Source organism: Aspergillus clavatus, genomic scaffold (genome assembly GCF_000002715.2).
Source record: "Aspergillus clavatus NRRL 1 1099423829805 genomic scaffold, whole genome shotgun sequence".
Lineage (NCBI taxonomy): Eukaryota > Fungi > Ascomycota > Eurotiomycetes > Eurotiales > Aspergillaceae > Aspergillus > Aspergillus clavatus.
Genome location: NW_001517094.1, coordinates 2,533,846 through 2,555,926, shown reverse-complemented (window position 1 = coordinate 2,555,926; position 22,081 = coordinate 2,533,846). Strand labels below are relative to the sequence as shown.

The 22,081-nt window shown below is 45.1% G+C and overlaps 7 protein-coding genes across 7 annotated transcripts, besides 1 other annotated feature; 4 read left to right on the top strand and 3 right to left on the bottom strand.

The window, feature by feature from the left end:
• Nucleotides 1-442: 442 nt before the first annotated feature.
• On the top strand, nucleotides 443-2,406 carry ACLA_026670 (putative Golgi matrix protein; the record flags this gene model as incomplete). Its single annotated transcript, XM_001269375.1, has 7 exons — nucleotides 443-452; nucleotides 526-668; nucleotides 737-1,111; nucleotides 1,175-1,610; nucleotides 1,671-1,950; nucleotides 2,020-2,126; nucleotides 2,183-2,406. The coding sequence occupies 7 exons, from the start codon at nucleotides 443-445 to the stop codon at nucleotides 2,404-2,406; spliced, it is 1,575 nt and encodes a 524-aa protein (XP_001269376.1).
• Nucleotides 2,407-6,064: 3,658 nt separating this feature from the next.
• Nucleotides 6,065-6,559, bottom strand: ACLA_026660 (uncharacterized protein; the record flags this gene model as incomplete). Its single annotated transcript, XM_001269374.1, has 3 exons — nucleotides 6,065-6,140; nucleotides 6,235-6,374; nucleotides 6,437-6,559. The coding sequence occupies 3 exons, from the start codon at nucleotides 6,557-6,559 to the stop codon at nucleotides 6,065-6,067; spliced, it is 339 nt and encodes a 112-aa protein (XP_001269375.1).
• Nucleotides 6,560-8,623: 2,064 nt separating this feature from the next.
• Nucleotides 8,624-8,664: a microsatellite.
• Nucleotides 8,665-9,407: 743 nt separating this feature from the next.
• Nucleotides 9,408-11,172, top strand: ACLA_026650 (aminoglycoside phosphotransferase family protein; the record flags this gene model as incomplete). The annotated part of the gene is made up of 4 exons (XM_001269373.1): nucleotides 9,408-9,432; nucleotides 9,483-9,760; nucleotides 9,837-10,215; nucleotides 10,265-11,172. 4 exons carry the CDS (start codon nucleotides 9,408-9,410, stop codon nucleotides 11,170-11,172), a joined length of 1,590 nt encoding a protein of 529 aa, XP_001269374.1.
• Nucleotides 11,173-15,115: 3,943 nt separating this feature from the next.
• On the top strand, nucleotides 15,116-16,052 carry ACLA_026640 (guanylate kinase; the record flags this gene model as incomplete). The annotated part of the gene is made up of 5 exons (XM_001269372.1): nucleotides 15,116-15,131; nucleotides 15,215-15,325; nucleotides 15,429-15,631; nucleotides 15,725-15,847; nucleotides 15,909-16,052. The coding sequence occupies 5 exons, from the start codon at nucleotides 15,116-15,118 to the stop codon at nucleotides 16,050-16,052; spliced, it is 597 nt and encodes a 198-aa protein (XP_001269373.1).
• Nucleotides 16,053-16,619: 567 nt separating this feature from the next.
• Nucleotides 16,620-17,966, bottom strand: aspD (septin aspD; the record flags this gene model as incomplete). The annotated part of the gene is made up of 6 exons (XM_001269371.1): nucleotides 16,620-16,958; nucleotides 17,024-17,237; nucleotides 17,296-17,433; nucleotides 17,487-17,568; nucleotides 17,622-17,750; nucleotides 17,828-17,966. 6 exons carry the CDS (start codon nucleotides 17,964-17,966, stop codon nucleotides 16,620-16,622), a joined length of 1,041 nt encoding a protein of 346 aa, XP_001269372.1.
• A 494-nt stretch (nucleotides 17,967-18,460) lies between these two features.
• On the top strand, nucleotides 18,461-20,734 carry ACLA_026620 (SKI complex subunit WD repeat protein SKI8; the record flags this gene model as incomplete). Its single annotated transcript, XM_001269370.1, has 6 exons — nucleotides 18,461-18,779; nucleotides 19,559-19,819; nucleotides 19,913-20,082; nucleotides 20,145-20,238; nucleotides 20,300-20,486; nucleotides 20,551-20,734. 6 exons carry the CDS (start codon nucleotides 18,461-18,463, stop codon nucleotides 20,732-20,734), a joined length of 1,215 nt encoding a protein of 404 aa, XP_001269371.1.
• A 171-nt stretch (nucleotides 20,735-20,905) lies between these two features.
• On the bottom strand, nucleotides 20,906-21,742 carry ACLA_026610 (kinetochore Spc25 family protein; the record flags this gene model as incomplete). The annotated part of the gene is made up of 2 exons (XM_001269369.1): nucleotides 20,906-21,450; nucleotides 21,511-21,742. 2 exons carry the CDS (start codon nucleotides 21,740-21,742, stop codon nucleotides 20,906-20,908), a joined length of 777 nt encoding a protein of 258 aa, XP_001269370.1.
• Between the last annotated feature and the right edge of the window lie 339 nt (nucleotides 21,743-22,081).

Below are 22,081 nucleotides of genomic sequence, written 5' to 3'. Positions count from 1 at the left end.
TCGCAAGGATTCCTTGACTCCTTTGTTATCGCACTAGTGATCTATGACAGGGGATCCAAGGAGTTTTATCTATGCAGAGTTCAGATCTGACATGGGAGGGTCATCAGGTATGATTTTGACCTTACGCATTCAGAATCTTCCATAGTTCCAAGTGTAATATGAGGCTCCCAAGGTCAAATAAATGATAGCAAGACCATATGAAAGTCTAGAGCCTGAAAATAGGCTCATCGCCAAAATAGGTTGTCGTTCTTATCCATCTACGGATAGTTGGGCCCATGTTTGATTTGGGACAAGTTCAACCGCGCTAGTGGTGTTGACAGCTATGCCCTGCAAGTGTAACCAAGTAGTTAACCATCTAGATTAGTACCTCACCATCGGCTGCACCGAACAATCACCATCAACCACGAACTTCAAAGCGGTCTCTTAAGGCAACTTAAGCAAGATGCCTGAAGGTAAGCCACCGGCATCTTTGCTTTGAACCTTTTTGAAGGTCATTTCCCCGCAATCCAATTGACAAGATCCAAGGAGGCACCAAAACGAAGAAGAACAAAAAGAACAGAAGCAATGTGAAACCCAAGGACGGGGAGGGCGACAGATTAAACGACCAATCTCTCATCGAACAAAGCAACGAGCAATATGATAATATTTCTGGCACGCGAGGAGTGGACGTTCGTGATCCCGCCCGACTGCATGACTGCACTCTATTCTCGCTAACACTAGATAATTTATATTACAGACGGAGGCGACGAATGAAACCACAGATGGTGGGAGATCCGAAAAAATCGATGATATACACGATTCGCTCAATGCATCTACGAACACCAGCACCGGCGATGAAACCGCAAAAGAAAGCGCCGTTGCAGAGCCACCCTCGTCGGACCGGTTTGATGCCCTTGTTCGAGATCGAGACTCTCTCCGCGCCGAAGTGACGGACATGCGCAAGTCATTGGAGGAAATACAATCCAAACACTACGCAGAGATGGAAACCCTGCAACAAAAGTTGGCGGATGCCGAAAGCAAGAAGGACCACGCAGAGACGCAATTCCAGAAGCTCTTAGAGAGAGTAAATACCATCAAAGCGCAGCTGGGTGAAAGACTCAAAGAAGATGCAGTACGTTTTACTTCAACACTTCTGAATGTTTGGGACTTCATTTGAACTAAGTAAAAACCACAGGAAGAGCTTGCCCTAGCCAATTCCAAGATCGAGGAACTCGAGGAACACAATTCAAGCCTGAAAGAAGAACTAGACTCGAGGAATTCGGAGGTAACCCGGCTCTCCAAAGAAAACGAGCAGAAAACAAATGAAATTGCCACGCTCAGAACTCGAACAACGCTGTCCCAGCAAAATTGGCTAAAGGAAAAAAAAGAGCTGCTGGAACAAGAATCATATCTCCAGTCTGAATTCGAGCAAGCTAAAGAGGCCATGCATAACTGGGAAGTTCTCGCCATGGAGGAGCGATCTATCAGAGAGGGCCTCGGAGAGAAGGTTATTGACCTTGAAGAACAGCTCGCTACCCTTCGAGATGCTCATGAAACAGTCACTGCGGACCGCAATTCTCAACTAGCCACAGTGGACGGGTTACAACGTGCGCTGCAAGAGATCCAAATCGGTAGGGCATAACTCCACATGTTCCAGACAATTATTAGCCGTGATTGCTGATTTGTTGTAGCTCGAAAACAAGAACTTCGTGAGCTTGTGGAAAGCTCTAATACTCAGCTTGAGGAGCTACGACACACACTTCAAGGCGCTGAGAACAAAGCTACTGAAGCTGAAAAAGCTCTTCAAGCCGCACAACAGGAGCTTGAAAGGGTCAGGCCATTTGAGAAGGAAGTGAAAGAGAAGAATCTCCTCATAGGAAAATTAAGACACGAGGCAGTGACTCTGAACGATCATCTAACCAAGGCCCTACGATTTCTCAAAAAGGGTCGGGCGGAGGATAATGTGGATAGGTCAGTCTGAGATCCAAATACCTATCATCCATGCTGCTGCTCGGCGCCTTCTTTGCTGACATTGTCTAGACATATTGTAACTAATCACCTGCTGCATTTTCTGGCCCTCGATCGGTCAGACCCAAAAAAGTTTCAAATTCTGCAGCTTATTGCGGCACTTTTGGGGTGGACAGACGGTATGCGCGGAATCCATACTCGTTCCTTTGACTATAGGACTAATAGCTGGAGGTAGAACAACGTGAGCAAGCTGGTCTAGCACGCCCAGGAGCCTCGAGTGTGGGTGGCAAGCTCAAAGTACCGAGCATATCCATGCATCGTACACCCAGCACACCCACATTAGCCACTGAATTTATGGATAATGGGCACTCCTCGAAGGAGTCACTGGCAGAGCTGTGGTCCAATTTTCTTGAGCAGGAGTCACAGGCGAATCGAAATCAGGAAACACCCAAACCATGAATGGTTGGGAACATCATTGTCTATCAGCTATGTAGATTCTCTCAGTTTATGTACGATAAGCAGGTTCTTATCAGAATCTACTGCTCAAGATTATCTACCAGAGGCGTTTCTCAATTTGAGCCTTTGGTTAGTCCTCATTTTTTTACAACTAGAATGTGAGGACCTGTGAAATCGACGCCGAAAATGACAGCTACTGAGGCCATAAACGGCCGCATTTCCACCCGTAACTCTCAAAGCAGTGAGCCACTGTTTTAGCATCCCCGTGTGTTTCGCACCACTATTCTGCACCCGCCAAGCGTTCTAGTCCCTTCCTAGGCTGATGTTGAATGAACGCTGAACGCTCGACCTCAGCGAGCTTCAGTCCCCATCAACTCACGACCAAATCGACGCTGAAAATGGCCTCCTTCGCGGCCAGATCCAGCTGCCCCAGAGCCGACTGGCCTGGTCCAGCGCTCTATAAAATGCTATCTTTTCCCTGCTTCTTCGTTCCTCCGTTCCCATCCCCAACATCCCATCCTCCCCTGCATTAACAAATCTCGGCCCAATCCTGAAGCTAGCCATTCTCTTGACCCCTCTCTCCAATATTTCTGTCTTACTGCCTCCATGACACCTCCTCCTGTCCCCCCCGCTCAACCCGGCGAACACCAATTCTGGACTGATCCAATTCTCTGCAAGGAGACTCATGCTAGACTAGAACATTTCCACAGCCTTGGATGGCTCCCCCCAAACTTCAAGCCCAAGTCCCTGGAAGGTCTTGCTGTTGTTAAATGATATTGGCAGAAGTAGGTATGCTATTAGATATCTATTTAATAGCAGAGAACTAACATCCAATAGGTATTACATCTAATTAAATAAGGACTATGTTGAGTACCTGCTCTTAGAGGATCAAGCCATCTATATGAACTTCTTTAATTAGATATACAAGACTTCGCGGAAGAAGCTCCTTTAGTTATGTAATAAATATTAGTGACACCTTTATCAATACTTCAGTCTATTCACCCAATGCTGTGTGAATGGTAATATTTATAAATAGATATAATAGGTATACTAGGTTTCCTTAGACTCTGCAGATAGAGAACTAATATAGAAAATAGTTCCTTAAATATGTACTCCCTGCTGAGCGCAAAGTATCTAGATAAATAAAGAATAAGAATACACTAGATGTGGATGTCTTCTGTGTCACCTACTGCTATTATTAGGTATATTTAAAGTATTTCCACCACAGGAGTATGATTATTTAATTTACCATGATCCAGCTCTGGTCCACCATTACTAGAACTCAACCAGGCATGCTTCTCCCATAGAAAGTGTCTCTAGCAGGCATGCTACTGGGCAAACATAAAGGAGATAAGGCTTTCCAGAGCAACCTCCCTAAATATATATTAACAGATGACCTTCCAGCATCAGTCTGCTACCATGATATTAAGCTCTTTTATCTTAAGGACCCAGATAGTAAGTGTGATGTTCTGTGTGCCATCATTAAGTTCTGTAATCTTAAAGATCAGCTAGAAGGCACTAATAGGTAAGGGCATCTTCATCCAGCATTACAAACACATCTAATCCTACTTTTTTCCCCTCATAGAACAAAATTCTTCATGCATGGTAATTACCAACTAGCATACTGCCCAATCAATCAGATTATCTCATTAGCCTTCTGTGATGAGGCTTTTCTTAATACAGAATTAACCCTAGCGCTTATCTGGCGCCTCCAGGTTCTAAAGCATAGTTAATCTCTTCCCCTCTGATAGAAGCTAGAGAAGCTAGACACTCCTCTTCTTTAGTATCTTAAGTACATGACATATGGCTATGAACTTCATGAGTCTTTATTAATGACATATGATTCCAGTCGATAAGCACTCCAAGAGCTGGGCTGGGATGCAAGGTTCAAGGATGATATTGGCCATTATAACTACTATAGGTGGACTGCAAATGAAGTTAACTGTATATTTCCCGTGATTAGATTCATTCTAGAGGAGACTCCATCTGTATCAGGACAGACTACTTCTCATATAATATCTAACAGCTGATCACAGGGAACTTTACCAGCCAGGAGCGGCAGAGGGTTCTCAGCTAATCTGGTGACGTGGTTTTTAAAAAGCACTACTAATCACAGTTTATCAATTGTGATCTTCAGCATGTGGTCCTACTCTAACTATCTTAGGAAGGTCTCCTCTAGGTTGCCAGAAGCATGCTCAGGAAGAGGGACCCTTAAGCTCTATCTAATCTTATAGATATATAAAAACACTCTATTTGCTAAACCCCTGAAGTCCTTAAGCTTAGACAAGAAAAGAGAGAGCTAATAAAGGAGATGTAATCCCTAGCTAGCATAATAGGAAAAGCCTAAGAGTAATTCCCTTACCTCTATTAAAGATATGAAGAAGTTAAGAAGGAGCTCTCCTAGCTAAGGAACACCCTAGTAAATAATATATGATAGATAGCTTAAAAGGAATATTTCCACACCGTACCTGTGCTTAAAGTTAACAGGCAGATTAAGTAACTGCTCAGCCAGTCTGATATTAATTAATCTAATACTAACAGCTCTAAGGACAAGGATTAGGGGCTCCCAACTCTGGATTATATATTTCCTGAGTGGGTGCGACTCATGGAGAATTTCTATAGGCCAGAAGCAGAGAACTTTAACAAGGATAGGCTACTTACATAATGTATTTAGGTTACTAAGGATATGGTTGCCCTCTCACAGCTCTGCAAGCCAAACCAGCAAGGCAACTAAATTAACTGGGATGTAGAGGATAATATAACTAAGAAGTCTGAAGAGCCCTTGCCTGCTAAAGAGGAATCATTAGAATGTCTAAAGGATGTTTGCATTATCTGTTATGGTTAATCTTAACTTTCATCATCTAATCCTCCTCCCCATAAATTTACTACTAAGCAGAAAGATTCACTTTACTATCATCTTATTAATTCTTATCTCACCCATATATATAACAGAATTACCTACATGTGGCCCACGTGTCATAGCATCCCTAAGTTCACTAAGATCACAGAATTTTTAGCACATGCTATAACAGTGCATGCATATGACATCAACATTAAGCTACATCATCTCCTAATAAAACCATGCCTTACTTGCAGTGATACTTCATCCGTGGATAGCACAGTAGAATCCATAGAATCTGATGGTTAGTCACGCACTGATACTCCTGCTTCCTCTGTGGGTCCTAAGATGGCAAACATCAACCCATGCTTATTGGAGCCCAAAACACCCAAGGTTACAGTGCCTCTGCTGCGTCGCTCAAAGAGATTGCGACTTTGATGAAAATGTGGAACGATGCTAGGGTTCTTCTAAGTGTGCATTTGTTCGTATCTGTCTGGATAGCTAGTTTAATATAGTTTCCAGATGCACCACCTAATATGCCTTGGACCTGCCTCGTAAGCATTGTATACAAGGTATCCATGGCAAGATACTGGTGGCTTTGTGCCATCAACGTCGACAACAGCGCTCGGCTAACAAACTCCCATTGACACGGGAGAAGCGTGAGCCTTGAGAATAAAATCTGCCAAGATATGTCTACCCACATATATTGTCGGGTCTCGCCTGCCTTTTTGCTCTCATACGAGGGAAGATTATGGAAAATACAGTTCAAGTCTCAAGATCACAGGTTTCACAGCCAGTATGCGCCCTAGAAGTACTAGTACATCATGGAAAGTTGACAGAAACTGAAGAATCAGGATTAAAGATATATCGGTAACCAGGAGTCGAAGCAACGTATTCACTCGAATTCAAGGTCAAAGCCACAAGCCCATGCCACAAATTTAAATTCACGGTCATTGCGACAGTCACTTAATGAGGAATACTTACTAGCGTACATTATCTGAAAGTCGCCGTCTCCAGTCCGGTCATCCAAGTCCCGTGCCCCATTGAATATACAAGTAAGGACAGCCCTTACGCCAGCGACATCACCAGCACGAGTAAGGTAGTTGCGTGTCACTGGGGGCCATTCACTCGCCTCACCGACAGCTTGTAATATATTTTCGATAGAGGGAGCAAGGTTCGACTCCAGACACTCACGCACGCGGGAAAATACATTTGCATATCCTTGACGAATCGATTTGTTCGTTTTAAATTTCTGTTGAACGTCGTAAGCGACATATCTAGACCAGAGATCATTATCCGCGACCCAGGACTGGCCATTATCGATGCTGTCTGATAGGAAATCATATAGTGTTCCGGCTTGGTCGAGTAAGGCCAGCTTCATCCGTGGTGAGAGAAATCCTCCTATACACTGACCGCAAGAGCATCTGTACTTTAGGCGAGAGGTAGAAAGGTCCGAGTCTTCACCACTGAGAGTGAAATCAAGCAAGGAGAGGCACTCTACCATGGGAGAAGGAAACCCCCGAAACTCATCTGATACATGCAGATTCCCCATGAAGAGGTGTCTTTTAGTTCATATATCCTCAAGGAAATCTTTGAGTACATCCAGAGGAGAATTTCCATTTATATCACATGCTGTCTTCCATGAATCTGCCACCTTAACATGTATCAGGAGCCATCTTATGCTTTCTGGTTTTAGTTTACACACAAGAGTATGCAGAAGAGTCCTGCGCGTGCAGTCCACTATAGTAAAGTTAATCTTATCCTTAGTAGCAGCTTTCTTAAGGTACTCCATGCACTCTAGATTAGGAAGTGTAGTTACAGCATAGTGTAAGGGAAATTCCATTCATAGTGTTAATAAAGTCCTCTCCCTGAGCTGAATTTCTATGCCATATAGGATAATTTAATCTCCTATTCCTGGCTCATCCTCCCGATCATCCAAAGGTTCCATCTGCGGATCAAAGTCTCTGTTAGAGGGGATTGACTATGCTCTATGATTTAGATTGAATAAGTATATAAAATATGGTAAGGAGCTAATGTGTTAAAACCTAAGAGATCTATAGAATAAAATAGTAGTGTTACTTGCTTAAAGGTTAATTTTATTTCTCTGCTGCTTTAATTTACTAATATATTAAGGCTTAACATCCTCTATAAGCAAGCCAGGAATTGTAATTGTATTAACTGTGCTTAACTTCTGAAACTATGTAACTAAGCTAAATTCCAGAGCTATAAGTTTAGGTGATATATCCCTTGGCTTTACGCTGTTCACAAATTTCTTACCAACCATAAGGAGCTACTTAATCATTGCGCGTCCTATACCCTTCCTCTGCTATTTAATGTCAGTAATATACACTTCTTTAATTATAAGAAGGGGCCCATTATTAAGCTCTAAGCCCCATACTCTGGTTCCCTGGTGCATGGGGTGCGACTTGAACTTATCTTTAAGAAAGTTATACTGATTAAAAAGCATCCATGCTATCTTCCCTATATCTAGGGAGCATTCATCCATTTCTTCCCAAAAGTCCCTTGTGATCATTCCCCGGTGAATGAGTTGGGCAATGGCATAACTGATCACCTTGCCTTTGTGGGTGCATTTGGCAGTTATATCATCTCGCCAGGTGCGCGGTGAAATCATGATCTCAAGTTTGAGAGCCTGGTTTGTACCGTCATCAAGGAAAAATTCTCTCTCTCGGAAGGCAGTCCTGTAGTTGGAATCAGACGTGCACTCATCATCAGAGGTGTCCTCGGAGCTATCGTAACCGGTGCTCTCAGTAGGGGACGTGTAGCCCTCTGAAGTGGAGATAATTTCGTCGGCTTCTCATTTCCTCTTCGTCCCGGTAGTTTCACGAATGTTATCCATCGGTTTTCTCTTTAACGTGGTACGCTCTGGACGAGGTGGAAATCGTCAAAGCCGTATGCCACAACGAACATATGCGCTTGTCGAGAAATCAAAAAGCCAGGAAAAGCCCTTCGAATTGAAATTAGCACCGTCCAGTGTATTATGAGCACCTTACTTCTTTATTAGAGATTCTTGGCAGAGCAACAACGAATCCAGACTCTAGAATAGTTTCAACAGGCAAAAATCGTCGCTGGGATCGAGCTCGAGCGAAGGCAAGGAAGTTGGGAGAGAACACGATGTCTGATTATATTCGTTGGAAGTCTGCAATGGCTGTCACTAGCCTTCAGCGCATCGTTGGACTTGAACTCCACGTAACTCTGATTGGCTCACAGCCGATCCCCCGCTTCAGCGCTTCAGCCTCTCTCGCCGCCAAGGAACTGGAAGACTGGCGCTGGTGCACGCCGTCGGCCCTGAAACGATGGAGAAAATAAGCCGGATTCCGGAGATAAGATTTATTTATGAGTGCGCCGGAACCTACTGCTGTCGAAGAGCGTACTGCCGCCGAAGAGCCTGCTGCCGCTGAAGATGTGGTCAGGGTTTCAGTCGCGGATATAGCTTTATATGAGAGTTGGGAAGATCTACCCACCAAGAGAGGGGCTAAGAGGATCAGCAAATTCGTGACAAGGAGGCCTCCCGATTCCAAGTGAAGACGGTTTTATTTCTCTCTTTGCTATCTCGATGACGACCTCTAAGCAATCATATATTCTCATTTCTATCTTTAAGGTGCATTCCTGTCGTTCGCTGTTGCCTGCAAGCTACACCGGATCCTGCCGAAAGTCTGGAGGCAATCTGGGCATTAAAGTTGTCGAGCCGGAACAGAAGATCACCGTACCAAGATCTAATTCGTCGAATCCCGCAGCGATCCCCGACATATCCAAGGCAGAGCTGTACCGAAAAGGCCCTAGCGCCTTCCCATGGTCACGTGCTGGCCGTGTCAACTCTCCCTATCTCTCTGGCAGACTCCAGCCACTACTCGATCTTCCTGCACAACATCAGCATCATCATCTCTTGGTTTGCGCAGTACAACAGCATCCCCTAGATTGGTCTTACTTTCACTCCTTGAAGATCTCGGCACTCTGATGTTCGGGTGATCGAGGGTTACCTGATTTCCCGGGTGGTTTGGATGATCAAGACATTTCGTGAAAAATGCGCCGATCCCCATCCACGCGTCCTTGGTCCAACATTCAGAGTATAATACCAAGCGTGAAACCACAGTGCCGCTTAATTTCTAAAGCTTCACCATTATCCTACCATCACTATTCCGGGAGCATGGATATAGCCTCTTCTCAGACAGGTAAGCACGCCCATTGGAGCGGGGCTCAGCATATTACTTATGTATATCAGACTGGAATTCAAATGATGAATTCTTTAAATTCACGCGTGGCCGCTTTATTGTCAATGAGGCAGAGAACCTTCAAAAGAGAGAGATTAGATTTGACTTAAACAGCCTCGCAAGAGTCGCTGCAGACTCTATTGGAGCTGGCCGATGCATTGCTATCAAGAAGTACCCTGATGGCATGTTCAACAAAGCATATCTCATGTGTATGGATGATGGCCAAGAAGTTATAGCCAAGGTTCCCAACCTAAATGCTGGCGTCCCACACTTTACTACTGCCAGTGAAGTTGCCACAATGGACTTTATAAGTTTATTTTAAGCTCTATTAACACCAAGTCTTGCTAACATATCTGGTTTAGGAGGCTAGGAAAATTCTTGACACACCAGCACCTCATGTATACACATGGAACTCGCAAGCCAAATTACACCCTGTTGGGGCTGAATTTATTATCATGGATAAAATTAAAGGTGTTCCACTATCCCAAGTCTGGAGCACAATGAAATTACTACAGAAGCTTCAAGTACTTCTTGCCATGACACACCTCCAGAAGCAATGGCTAAGCATTACATTCTCACATTATGGCAGCTTGTATTACACGGAAGACGTCCGGCCACCAGCAGGCAATCACTTCATCAAGGATGGCAAGGTTGTGAAAGATTCAGAGTTTGCCATTGGCCCGGCTACAGGCAGGGATTGGTGTGATGCAGGCCGATCAAACTTGGACGTTGAGAAGGGGCCATGTACATCATGATTTGTGTTATTATCATGCAGTTGCTAATAAGTTTACAGGGGTTTCTCTAACGCAGCATCTGCAAGCAGTCGGGGCGCGAGAGGTGAAGGCAACCCAGTCTCTAGAACCTCCGAAGCCGATTGCCTTGTTCTGTGGCCCAAAGCTGTACCGACCAGACACAGAAAAGAAAATTACTGCTTTAGCATGGTACCGACAAGTCGTCGGTGCTCTTATCCCAAAGGATACAGCTATCACCAGACCCTGCCTCTGGCATAATGATTTGCATGATGACAACGTCTTCGTAGACCCAGATAATCCCGCAAAGATTACAGGCATTATCGACTGGCAGTCTTGTCACATCTCACCCCTGTTCAACCACAATCCCGATCCAGCCTTCCTCAGTTGGGATGGCCTTGAGCCTGAAATGCTCGATCTGGCACCACAGCCGAAACTCTCTGGACTTTCGCCTGAAGAACGGTCTGCGGCTGTACATGAGTATACCCTTCAAAATGTGTTCATTGGATGGCGAAAACTCATGCATGCAAAAAACCCAGACCTATATAGAGTAGTCGAATTTCGAAGGACGGCAGCATATGGGCTGATATTTCTTGCTCACCGAATGTTTGAATACGGCGAGGCGCACTTCCAATCGCTTCTGGTCGATCTGAAAGACACATGGACGGACTTACCTGCCATCTCCAGTGACACCCCATTTCCGTTCGACTTTTCGGAAGCAGATTTCAAGCGTATCAAACTGGATAGCAATGGTGCAGTGGCAGGAACCGACCTTGTTGCGGAGGTCAAGGAGAGAATGGGCGATTTGTGGCCGGACAAGGGCTTCATCGAGCACGAGCGATATGATGATTGCAAAGCTGCCCTCCACGAAGTCAAAGGCCTGATATTGGAGCAATTAGCTGAAAATGGCCAGGAAAAGGCTGAGTACGAGCGCTACTGGCCATTTGAATGATTCTCTATTGTATCGAGGAAGTGGAGTGATTGGGAGGAAAGACAATCTTTCCGATACTCATTATAAAAACGAAGTATCCTGCAGAAAGCAGAGTTGGAGCTTACTGTTCACCCTTGAATCCTGCGTTCGAGATGGGATCCAAAATATAATTTATGGTACATGTTACTCTTGAAGGTCATCATCTGGGACTTCCTCAAGTTCTTGCCCCGCCTCCCAACTTTCTAGCCATTCCGTCAACCCCCTCGGGGGACCGGGCTGATCCTGAAACACTTCGTGGAAGTTCTGGATCATATACGGAGTACCCTTGAACCCCCGTGCCGGATACCAGGTAAGGTCGGGATCACATCCTTTTTATTGAATCGGATATTGCAGCTTTCCCCTCGAGATCCGTGACGCCAAGATTTACCAACCACCTGATACCTCGATTGGAATACCTCGCCGATTTTCACGGGATAAAATCCATCTGGCGAGTATCATGACAGTGTTTCTTCCTCGAACTTTTGAGTTGGATCGAGGAGAGGGAAGCTCGACTGGGAGAACTCGCGCACAGGTGACACAGAACGTAGAAACGAGGAACGCCAGGAAAAAGTTTGCCTAGAAATCCGGGACGGCAAGCGGAAGATTGAGGCCATGGTGAGAAGCTTGGGAAGAAATACCTCCAGGCGAAGGAGAACGCAGCCTCATATCTCACAGGCGCCAACGCGATCGCTGTAGGAATGACTCAGCGAGACTGATGTCTGTACGGAGGCATAGTCACATGATCCAGGTCCCTCGTGTCATTTGAAAGGACGCTACCTTGTGCACCCAATAAGATCTATCGCGCTGTGGTACTTCGCTGATGCCGGAGCCTCAATCATCCCAAGGGGTACATTGACGCCAGCTATAGGGTGAGTAATTAAAGTATATAATATCTATAAGATTGGTTGATTTGAGGGCTGTGAGCACACCTATTCCAGATCTGAAAGCTATCACAAAACTGCAGTTCTTCTTGCGGCCAGGGATTGCAAAGACTTTTATGTTAGGTAGCTACTGTAAGGCCAATATTCCCAAGAGTAATAGTAGCTTATTTACTGCTAAGATAAATTATTATTGCACAGGAAGGTTTCAGAAAAGCATATACAGAGCTTAGATATAGAGATTAAGGCAAATAGTATTAATTAGTTCATCATAGTAAAGATAGTAAAGATGCCTATATGAGATACATGACCACACCACTAAAAGGAGACATCTATATAGTAAATCATTAGCAAGAAAGTTAACTACTAAGAACAGCCCAAAGATACAAGTAATTAAGAATAAGACTTAAACCCGCAATGTAGATGACAAAGTGAATGGCTATGGCTAGGAAGAAGATCATTAACCTAATACATCTAGTATTTGCTTAGCTAGATAAGCCAAAAACTTTAGCTTTCTTAACCACCATCCTTACAGGGACTTCAAACACCTTCTAGTGAATGTCTAACTAAACTCTTGCTTAATCCTCTCCCACGCAAGCTTTCTGCCCACTAATTCCTGGAGAAGTGCGTCTTCAACAGCTGAGAATAGACAGCCTTGATAGTGAATAGAGAATAGAGATGCTTCAGCTCTAGCCCTTGCCCTTATTTAAGGACTACCAGGTGCAGCACCTTCAGTATCTCTTAAGATAATATACATGGGTTTCTTCTGACTGTAAAATATTAGTTAGGGGATTTAAGGCGTGCTATATATGCTGATCTTAGTCATATGATGGGTATTTTTATTTCTAGACAGAGAAGGTTATGATTCTTTAACCAACAAATCAGAAGCAGTAAGGGTGTCCAGTCCTAACATATCTAACAAGCCATCCTTATATCCATTAGTAAGATGCTTTATTTAGTTATTATCATACTGGCTAATATCATTAGTATTACAGGTGTAACTTCCGCAGGACCATAAGCCTATTCTATAATCTTTAGAAGCAGTAGCACTTACTTCATCAGGACATAACCCATCATCTATACATTAAGGGCTGTCTAAAGACACACAGCTGTTAGCAACAGAGCTCCATAATATATCTGGATGGGGAAAATTATTGCTATTAATACTGCCTGTCGCGCCAGAGTTATTATTTTCAAGCCTAAGGGATGTATCTGAAACAGCAAGCATTGCTGATAAGCAAGCTAGAAATCAAAGGCATAGTAGATCCTTATAAACCTGCACTAAAAGAGTGGATGATGCTCTCTATGTTAAGACTGCTAGTCACTCTAACTAAGGACACAGTTATATAATGGTGTGAAGAAGGCCCTTTTGGCTTATTATTCACAGAGATGGTTTGGCCCTGGTGAATGTATTATGCTACCATCTCGCAAATTAGAGTAATAGGCTTGAGGGAAGGGGGAGTATAGGCATAGAAGTGCATGGAAATGGGTGATTTTAGGGGTAATAGGTGATTAATTGGAGGGGGAGGAGCAGCAGACAAAGGGCTATTATAAGAAACCTGATATTTCATCCTAAAAATTAAGTAAGGAGGAAGGCAAAGTGTATATAAAGGAAATTGAATATGCTGTCTGTGTTACTGTTTAACTCAGGGCAGACTAGGGTATTTATAGCCTGTGGATTAGGCAATGAGGGAATTACCATTCTTAAGATTTTAATAAAGAGAAGTATCATACCTCTGAAAGCAGAATCAGCACAGAATGGCCTAATTATGCACCCTGGATTATATACCTTAGGTTTTGATGTGGTATGCTCTATTCAGCTAATATAATTAGCTATTATAAAGAACTTAATGAGGTATTATCCATAAATAGTAAGTTCTGGACGCACAGTATAGTAATCTTCCATTAAAATAGTCATGTTTGTAGCATCATGCTTTCCACAATACTCTATATCAGGGCGCAGGAAATGGGAAGATTAAGAAATTAGTTACTTATCAGTCACTTGTTGGCTAATGAGGTTTCCATGAGAATATGATAGATGATGGCAATATTAACAAAGGCAGTAGAGTCATAGTTAAGGCATTTATACCATTAGATATGTTTCTCTGAGACTCTCATCACCATATAGGCAGTCTAATTATAATCTACAATAAGTGAGATTAGTATAGCCGGGGCGAAAGCAGGGGCGCAAAAACAAAGGTGCAGGATGGGCAGACAACACCCAGAGGTAAGGGGAGAGGTGGAGTATGCATCATGCATAATGTGTAATTAGGCTTACTTAGAGCCTGCTAGGGGTTTAGAGGGTTAGCCTCTTAAATAAAGATAGTTGAAAGTGCAGATACTGTAGAAGACTAGCAGGCAATATAATACCCTAGATAAATAAATGCCCTGACAGTAGCAGCTTATAGAATAAGAAAATATGAGCCATTTCACTAGATAGAATAGAGTAGGAAGGGCAGAAAGTTTAGGTGGAGAGCTAATCTAAGCTAATAGGGCAGGAAACTTAGAAGTGGAGAAGACAAGAAAAGGGCACAGCCACAATTTCTAACTAAAAAAAGGGGGCGACGGGCGCGGACATCATTAGAGTAGATGAGGGTAAGGGGTCATGATCACATGGGTGCAGAATATAGGAGGGTGGAAGAGGAAAAAGAAGGAATCAGGAAGGGAGAGGGTCAAGAATAGCGAGGACAGTCCTTATATACTTAGCAGCGCCAGCGGGCGGTGATGATGATACAGCGTACCAGGCGACTATCCCTAAAGGAGTAAAACTAACTACAACTGGGAATTCACAGGTCCTCACTTTACAAACTCAATGACCGAAACTGTCTGTCCGCTGGCTACTACCTGTAGTGAATGGGTTTTGTTTAATTCGTATTCACCGCCTTTGTTCCCGCTGCGCCATTATCATCGAGTTGTCCGGTAGCATCAATTATTATGGTCTTTGGTTTCTGGTTCGCCGGCCTATGTATCGCTTGATTTCATCTCGCGCAGCATTTAATTCAATTGATACGCGCTTTTCTGTTGCCCTGCGATATTCAACCTCAGCCATGGCCACAAGCGCTGGTGCGACCACCCGCCCCAAAACCCATTATCGCATGCCCCTCAATGCGGGAAGTGCAATCAATTTCAACTGACCAGTTTGGCAGTACAAAAGTTTCGCCCAGTGGTAGTGTCAGGTCCCTCGGGGACTGGAAAGTCGACACTGCTCAAGAGGCTTTTCGCCGAGTATCCTGATACTTTTGGATTCTCTGTGTCGCGTGAGTATAGATAGCCCTGTGCCACCGCGCCCATTTGCCCTATCTATTGTTTCATATCACTCCATGCATGGACTTGTGCTGACATGTACCGACTCATGTTCAGACACAACCCGCGCTCCTCGCGCAGGAGAGGAGCATGGACGCGATTATTATTTCACCACGAAAGAAGATTTCCTGGACCTCGTGAGCAAAAACGGATTCATTGAGCATGCTCAGTTCGGAGGAAACCATTACGGTACTAGTGTACAGGCAGTGAAGAACATTGCGGAGAAGAGCAGGATTTGCATTCTCGATATTGAGATGGAGGTAATTGAATTCCCCGGGGATAAGACAAGAGAGAGGATTGTCATTCAAAATCGCGCGACGAGGGCGGAAGCTGATATTTGACAATAACGATAGGGAGTGAAACAAGTCAAGCGCACTGATCTCAATGCTCGATTCTTGTTTCTTGCACCGCCATCAGTGGAGGAATTGGAGAAGCGGCTGCGCGGGAGAGGAACCGAGACGGAGGACAGTTTGACGGTAAGAGAATTGTTTTACCCATGTCTACCGCCGTTAACAGCGCCTCTAACATTTCTTTCAGAAACGTCTCGCCCAGGCGAAGAACGAGCTCGAGTATTCGGCTCAGCCGGGTTCTCACGACAAAATCGTCGTCAACGATGACTTGGAGAAGGCGTATGTGGAGTTGAGGGATTGGATTGTTGACGGTGGTAATTTTGGGGCATAACAATAATTTTGCGCATGAGTGCTTAGATTTTCTTGCATAGCATCAGCCCTTATCGTATACCACAGCGTTCATAACTTATCAATTTCGTAGAATGGTATTATGGTATTATGGACTTTGAAAGTGAGCCAACTTCAGCGTGTTGATTGACGAATAAGTTATATTCCCCTCCTTCACGGAAACTAAAGCATTTAATTACACGAACAGTGAGTCTACGTTAGCGGTTAGAAAGCTAACGTCTTCTTCCGTTTGCCAATGACAAATCCTCAAGGAAATGTGGTAGGGCCCAGTCGCTCACCGAAACGGAGAGCAGTGTATGAAAGCGAGATCAAGAGACAATGATAGAATACGAAGAATAACAAAACGGTCGAAAGGGATATCTGTAAGAGCCTGCTAGTGGGAAATTGGTATTATCGAATAGGGAAGAAAATAGATAGGTTCTTGCGAGTACCATTTTTTTTTCTCTCGCAGTTCAGCCGAAATTTGTGCAACAACAATGGTATGCTCCAGGGCCATGATCCACCGGAGCGACCCGAGTGAGCTCGAAGAACGCAACAGTTTCATGAGAGATTAGTAGCCGTTCATGGTCATCCGTTGCGAGTTGCGACTGAGCTCTCTGTCCGCAGAGGGGCTGATAGGTCTGCTGCCAGCGGAGTGGCTGCCTGCAGCACTGCTTTCCTTCAGAGCAAGAAGCTGCTTGGCACGGAAGGTCTCGTAGTGGATCTGGCTCGTCGTTTCAATCAGATCTTGAAGATGGGTGCGGGTAAGAAAGTTTCTCAGGTAGACAAATTCGCAATGGTTTTCGTCTTCGACATTAATGACTCCCCAGCGGTTCTGTCGGCCGCGCACCTCTTGGCCGTTGACAACAATCGTCTTTTCGCTGCCGACAACGGCAAAGGGGACAATGTCCTAGTAGAGATTTAGAACCGGATGGGTCACCTTATATGAGAAGCGCGAATTGGGAATGGTCTTACTTTGATCTGTGCATTGACGGCACGCTCTTCATCATCGAGCTCGTCATTATCATAAGGGTACATCTTCAGGTTGTGGAAAGCGAATTCTTCCTTGATTCGTTCCTTGAACGCCAGACGTTCCTCCAGAGTAAGAGAATCAGCCTTGGCAATGACCGGCACGACGTTCACGACATCCGACAATTTCTTTAGGACTACGATATCGATCGGTTTGAGGCTGCGTAAAAAGATCAGCAAGGAAGTCGTTATATGCCACTGGATCCTCTCCGACTTACGCATGACCAGAAGGCTGAATGAAGAACAGGCAGCAATGGATCCGGGTATCTTGAATATAGCGGTCACGCTGGGCGGTGAGTTCCTTCCGAAGATAGGCAGAGTGCTGGTCTTTGATGTATTTCACAATCGGGTCCCAGCTAAGGGTACCATTAGCTCCCTTATCGAAAGGTATGGCGGGATGTTATCTTACCACCTGTCATTGTTGACCTGATCACCATAACCTGGAGTGTCGACGATATTTAACCTGAGACGTACTCCGTTCTCCTCAATGACTAACAACCAGCCGTTAGTTCAAGGCTCTTATCAGTCTTCCACGTCGACATACTGTGAGAGACGGTCTGGATCTCTGTTGTCGACCGAACTGGTTCATTGGGCGTCAGACGGCCCTTAGAATCAATCAAATGCGAGGCAAAAATAGTGTTGATCAAGGTGGACTTTCCCAGACCCGTCTGGCCTAGATATCGAGGAGAAGAGCCAGTCAATGTCTATTCGTTTCAATGCCATCATCTACGACAACCTTGATCAACATACCAACACACATCACATTGAATTGGAAGCCACGTTTCAGGAGCTTCCGCTCAATCTGGGAGGTGATACTGTCGAAACCAACATGACTGCGAGGAAAGACAGTGGCCGAAGCGTTCGAACTCGAGTTAGCTGCGGTGGCCATGGTGGAAGCCTTTGTTATTTTGTGACTTGTTTGGGAGGAGGGAGGCCTGGAAGCGATATTGGCAAAGAAACACGAATAGAAGTCAATCTAGTTGGGAGATCCCGTGTCCAAGCAAGCAAGTCAGCCTTCTAGAGCTCCCAAGAAGTCGGCCTGGAGGATCTCTGATTGCAATCGAGGAGGTGTGTAGATGTAACGATAGGTGCATACCAGATGACTTTACCTTATTATGGAGCCCCTTAATTGTTGTCGCGACTCAGGGGGCCAACCATACCGTATCGGGTTAGTGCGTCTCCAGATCCAAACCCAGCAAACCACAAGATCCGCCAGCAAAAGCTTCAGACTCAATTCAAGTCCGCCAGTAGAGCGACACACCCTCGAGATTTCTCAATTCTACCAGCATTAAGTTCAAGCGAAGGCGGCCGCTCTAACTACCCTACTGTCTCTCACCACGAAAAACCTATTAGCGGATACTCCGGTCCTCCATCTCGCCCCAAATGTTTCCGCGCGTGCTTCTATCCTCGGAGCCGATCTCCTCCTCCGCTGCAGTTCGATGGTCACGATTTCTACAAGGAAGCCCCAGCCTTTCTCATCAATTCCTGAGGCCTGCAGCGTTTTCGTTGGCCATTCCTGGGGTCATCTCCGACATCTGGGATTCTGTGTTGCGTGCTGTACCTAAGAAGAAGACTTCCCACATGAAAAAGCGACATAGGCAGATGGCTGGCAAGGCCTTGAAGGATGTGAAGAGTCTCAATACTTGCTCTGGATGTGGTCAAGTGAAGCGCGCCCATGTTCTGTGCCCGCATTGTGTTGAAGGTATGTTCTTACCATTGTGAAGGTTGCTATCCCGAATCTCACAATAGGATCTTCCGGCAGATATCAAGAAGCAATGGAAGGATCCTCAAACGGCATAAATGAAAGACACGGGTGATCGGGAGCAAAAAGAGGCCAGAGGTCAACGAATAAAATCGCAAAACGACAGACTTGAGGTATAGAAGGCCTCTGTACTTTTATGTAGGTGGGATATAGGATACGCTGCATGGCATTCGGCGTCTGGTTATGATGGGAAGACCCTTGTATACTTTTATTTGCCTTTATTTCTTTCACAACTGTATAGTTATTAGATATCCGTGTCGAAAGAGAGCACTTGATTCGGTAAAAGCTTTGCTCATTCCAGTATAACAGTCTCTAATCTCGAAGGCTTCGTAAATCGTAAAGTGGGACTGGGAGGGCACCCGCATGATCTCACCAGCACAATTCTCTTGTCCCACTTAAAAGTAGTACTGCCATCTTAGTACTATTTACCTACCATCAACGGAGGCTGAATGTCAGTAATTACAACTCTATCCTACATCAAGCATTCTTCCCAGAATCCTTGACAGGGAATTAAGATGGTAAGGAACAGATAACAAAGCCATCACTATCACTTCAGTAACAAGTCTTTTAATTTAACGTGCTCAAATGATAGTCCAAACAATATCTCTCATGGGGCTCTGCAGAAAATGGTTAGTATACCTCTGAAGCCATCCAGATTACTACATTGTGTTACAAGCCATGGTATTCTAGCTCTTTGATTTCACTAACTGTGGCTACAGCCCATCTAATTGATATCTTCTCGCTGGCTGTAGCTGACAGGCAAATTTTGTCAGCCTCTGGTGCCACTGCGCTCAAGGTTCATTCAACAGCAGATCCTGATTTTCCCTTGATACAGTCTATCGAGGGTGCTCACGCAGTTGGGTGCCATCATTTAGTGACCAACGGAAAGGGATCCAGAGCCGTCAGCGTTGGCTTTGCAGGCGAGATCCATGTCTGGGCATGTCAAGAGGGAACTTGGTCCAAGGACGATCCTATTTCAGGTACCCCGAACCAACTCCTCTTCTTCTATCCTTCCTGTGTCTAATATATATGGCACCACTTGGCACCACGCATTTGTTGCTAATCCTCAGCAGGTGGCATGGAAGGAGCTGCTGGCACCTGGGCCGTAGCCTTATCGGAGGATGGCCAGTTTCTCGCCGGTGTGAACCAGGATGGACACATCAAAGTATGGGATCTAGACGCCAAAGGAGGGTTGATTCGAGATTATGAGACTAAGGGTAGTTTTGGTACTTGTTTGGATATGGTAAGCTCGATCGGCGACTCGTCACAATCTCAGTACAACTGATGATGATGTGATTCATCCAGTCTGCCGATGGCCGCTTTATTGCTAGTGGGCATGAAAATGGCAGTGTCTACATCTTCAGCACAGATAGTGGGCGGATGCCTTTTAGCTTATCAGGTAGGTTACCTGAAGTGTCTTGTAGGCATCATCCAAACTAGAAATGACTGACACTTTGCAGGTTTGGTCAAGCCAGTCCGTGCTGTCGCATTCTCCCCCGGTGGAAAACTTTTGGCTGCCGCAGGAGACTCCAAGGTGATTGTTCTCTATGACACATCGTCCGGCGAGCAGGTAGCGAACCTCTCGGGCCATTCGGCTTGGATCCTGTCTCTTGCCTGGAGCAATACAGGAGAGTATCTTTTAAGCGGGTAATTTAATGTTCCTATTATGGAAGATTCTGCTTAGTGGTTCTACAGCTAACGGTTTGGAAAGGTCATTCGACGGTAAAGTCAAAGTCTGGTCAATTGATACAAGATCCTGTGTCGCAACTCATTCAGAGACTGAAAAGGCTGTCTGGAGTGTCAAATGGTTGTCCAAGGTGGGCAAGTCTGAGGGATTCGCTACCGCTGGCGCAAGTAGAAGCATAGCATTCTATCGCGAAGCAACCGGTGGTTGATGATAGAGCTGTATAAGAGGCCAAATCTGATGACCAGGTCGCGCTCTTACATTTGAGCAGATGAAGTTCATTCAGTGATGTTTCTTGAGCAAGGAGAAAGTTTTCGAGCTCTGAATGGTCGAGCTAGAATTGAACCTGCCATGAATTTTCCTGATTGCCAGCAGGTGGTGACTATTTCAGATTTCCAATGAGTAGCTTGCGCATTCTTTTTAGAAACGCCCCAAAATCACGGTCCTCATTTAAGATATCCATCTCCTGATCTAGAGCTTCTCTGCTCACTCTGGGCCGCGTGTGGAAAACTTCGTAATCACGACTAGCGGTGCCCAATTCAAACCATGCTTCTGTATCCCAGTCTTTCTCAAGCAGGTGACTGTAAACAAACTTGAGCCGATCTTCTCGCCCGGCACCTTCGATGCGTAAACATAGATAATCCTGCCAGAAATCTAGTTCGGGGACATTCAGTCGGGACTGGGCGTCCAGATGTCGAGCATGGGCTTTCTGAGCTTCAAGCCTCTGGTTAATGGCAATCTGTGTTTCATCAATTTGCTGCTTGAGACGGTCGCGCTTCGCGAGACGGGAGTCGCGTTCCAGAGTGACGGATGAAATGGCAGCATGCATTTCAGCAGCTTCGGCAGCTTCTTTCTGGAGGGTCTGCTCATGAGTCTGTGCCTTGAGATCAAGAATCTCAACATCTCTCTTTTTCATGCGTTGGTCCTCTTTGGATTTGAATCAATGATACCGTTCTGATCGAACCTTGTGGGCATAGCGACACACACCTTGCAACTCTGCTAGTCCTATTCTGAATTGGTTTCGCTCCTCCAATACTTGTTTCCGTCCTCGCTCGATGAATGCATCAAACCTAGCGGTGAATTGAGCCATGCGATTACGCAGATCCTCAAACCCGAAATTGATGCTGGGAAGCGTGTCGGCCATTGATGGGGCATCTGCTGATGCGAGAGGTGGCCGCATACCACTCGTCGAGAGTGAAGGTTCAAAGGAAGACGACATTTTGGTGACGATTTGCTCGAAATGGGCTTGTTAAAAGCCGATGATGTATTGCACGTTCGAATACTAGTACTTGGTAACGCGGAGCCTGATATGTCAAGACAAAAGATAGATATCCGCAGGACAACACACTTTGTTGTTGCGCCGCAACGCCTAAGCTAACAGATGCTTGGCATTACTGATCAAAGAACCGATAAAAAAAGTCCTACAAGATAACTTAGATAGTATAATCACACACTACGACATTGTCCGGCGCTCTCCGCTTGGAAAGCATTTCCAACCATGAATATTTGACGCTGGTTATTCGACGCTCTCACGCCATAACGTACTCGAGTCCGACGT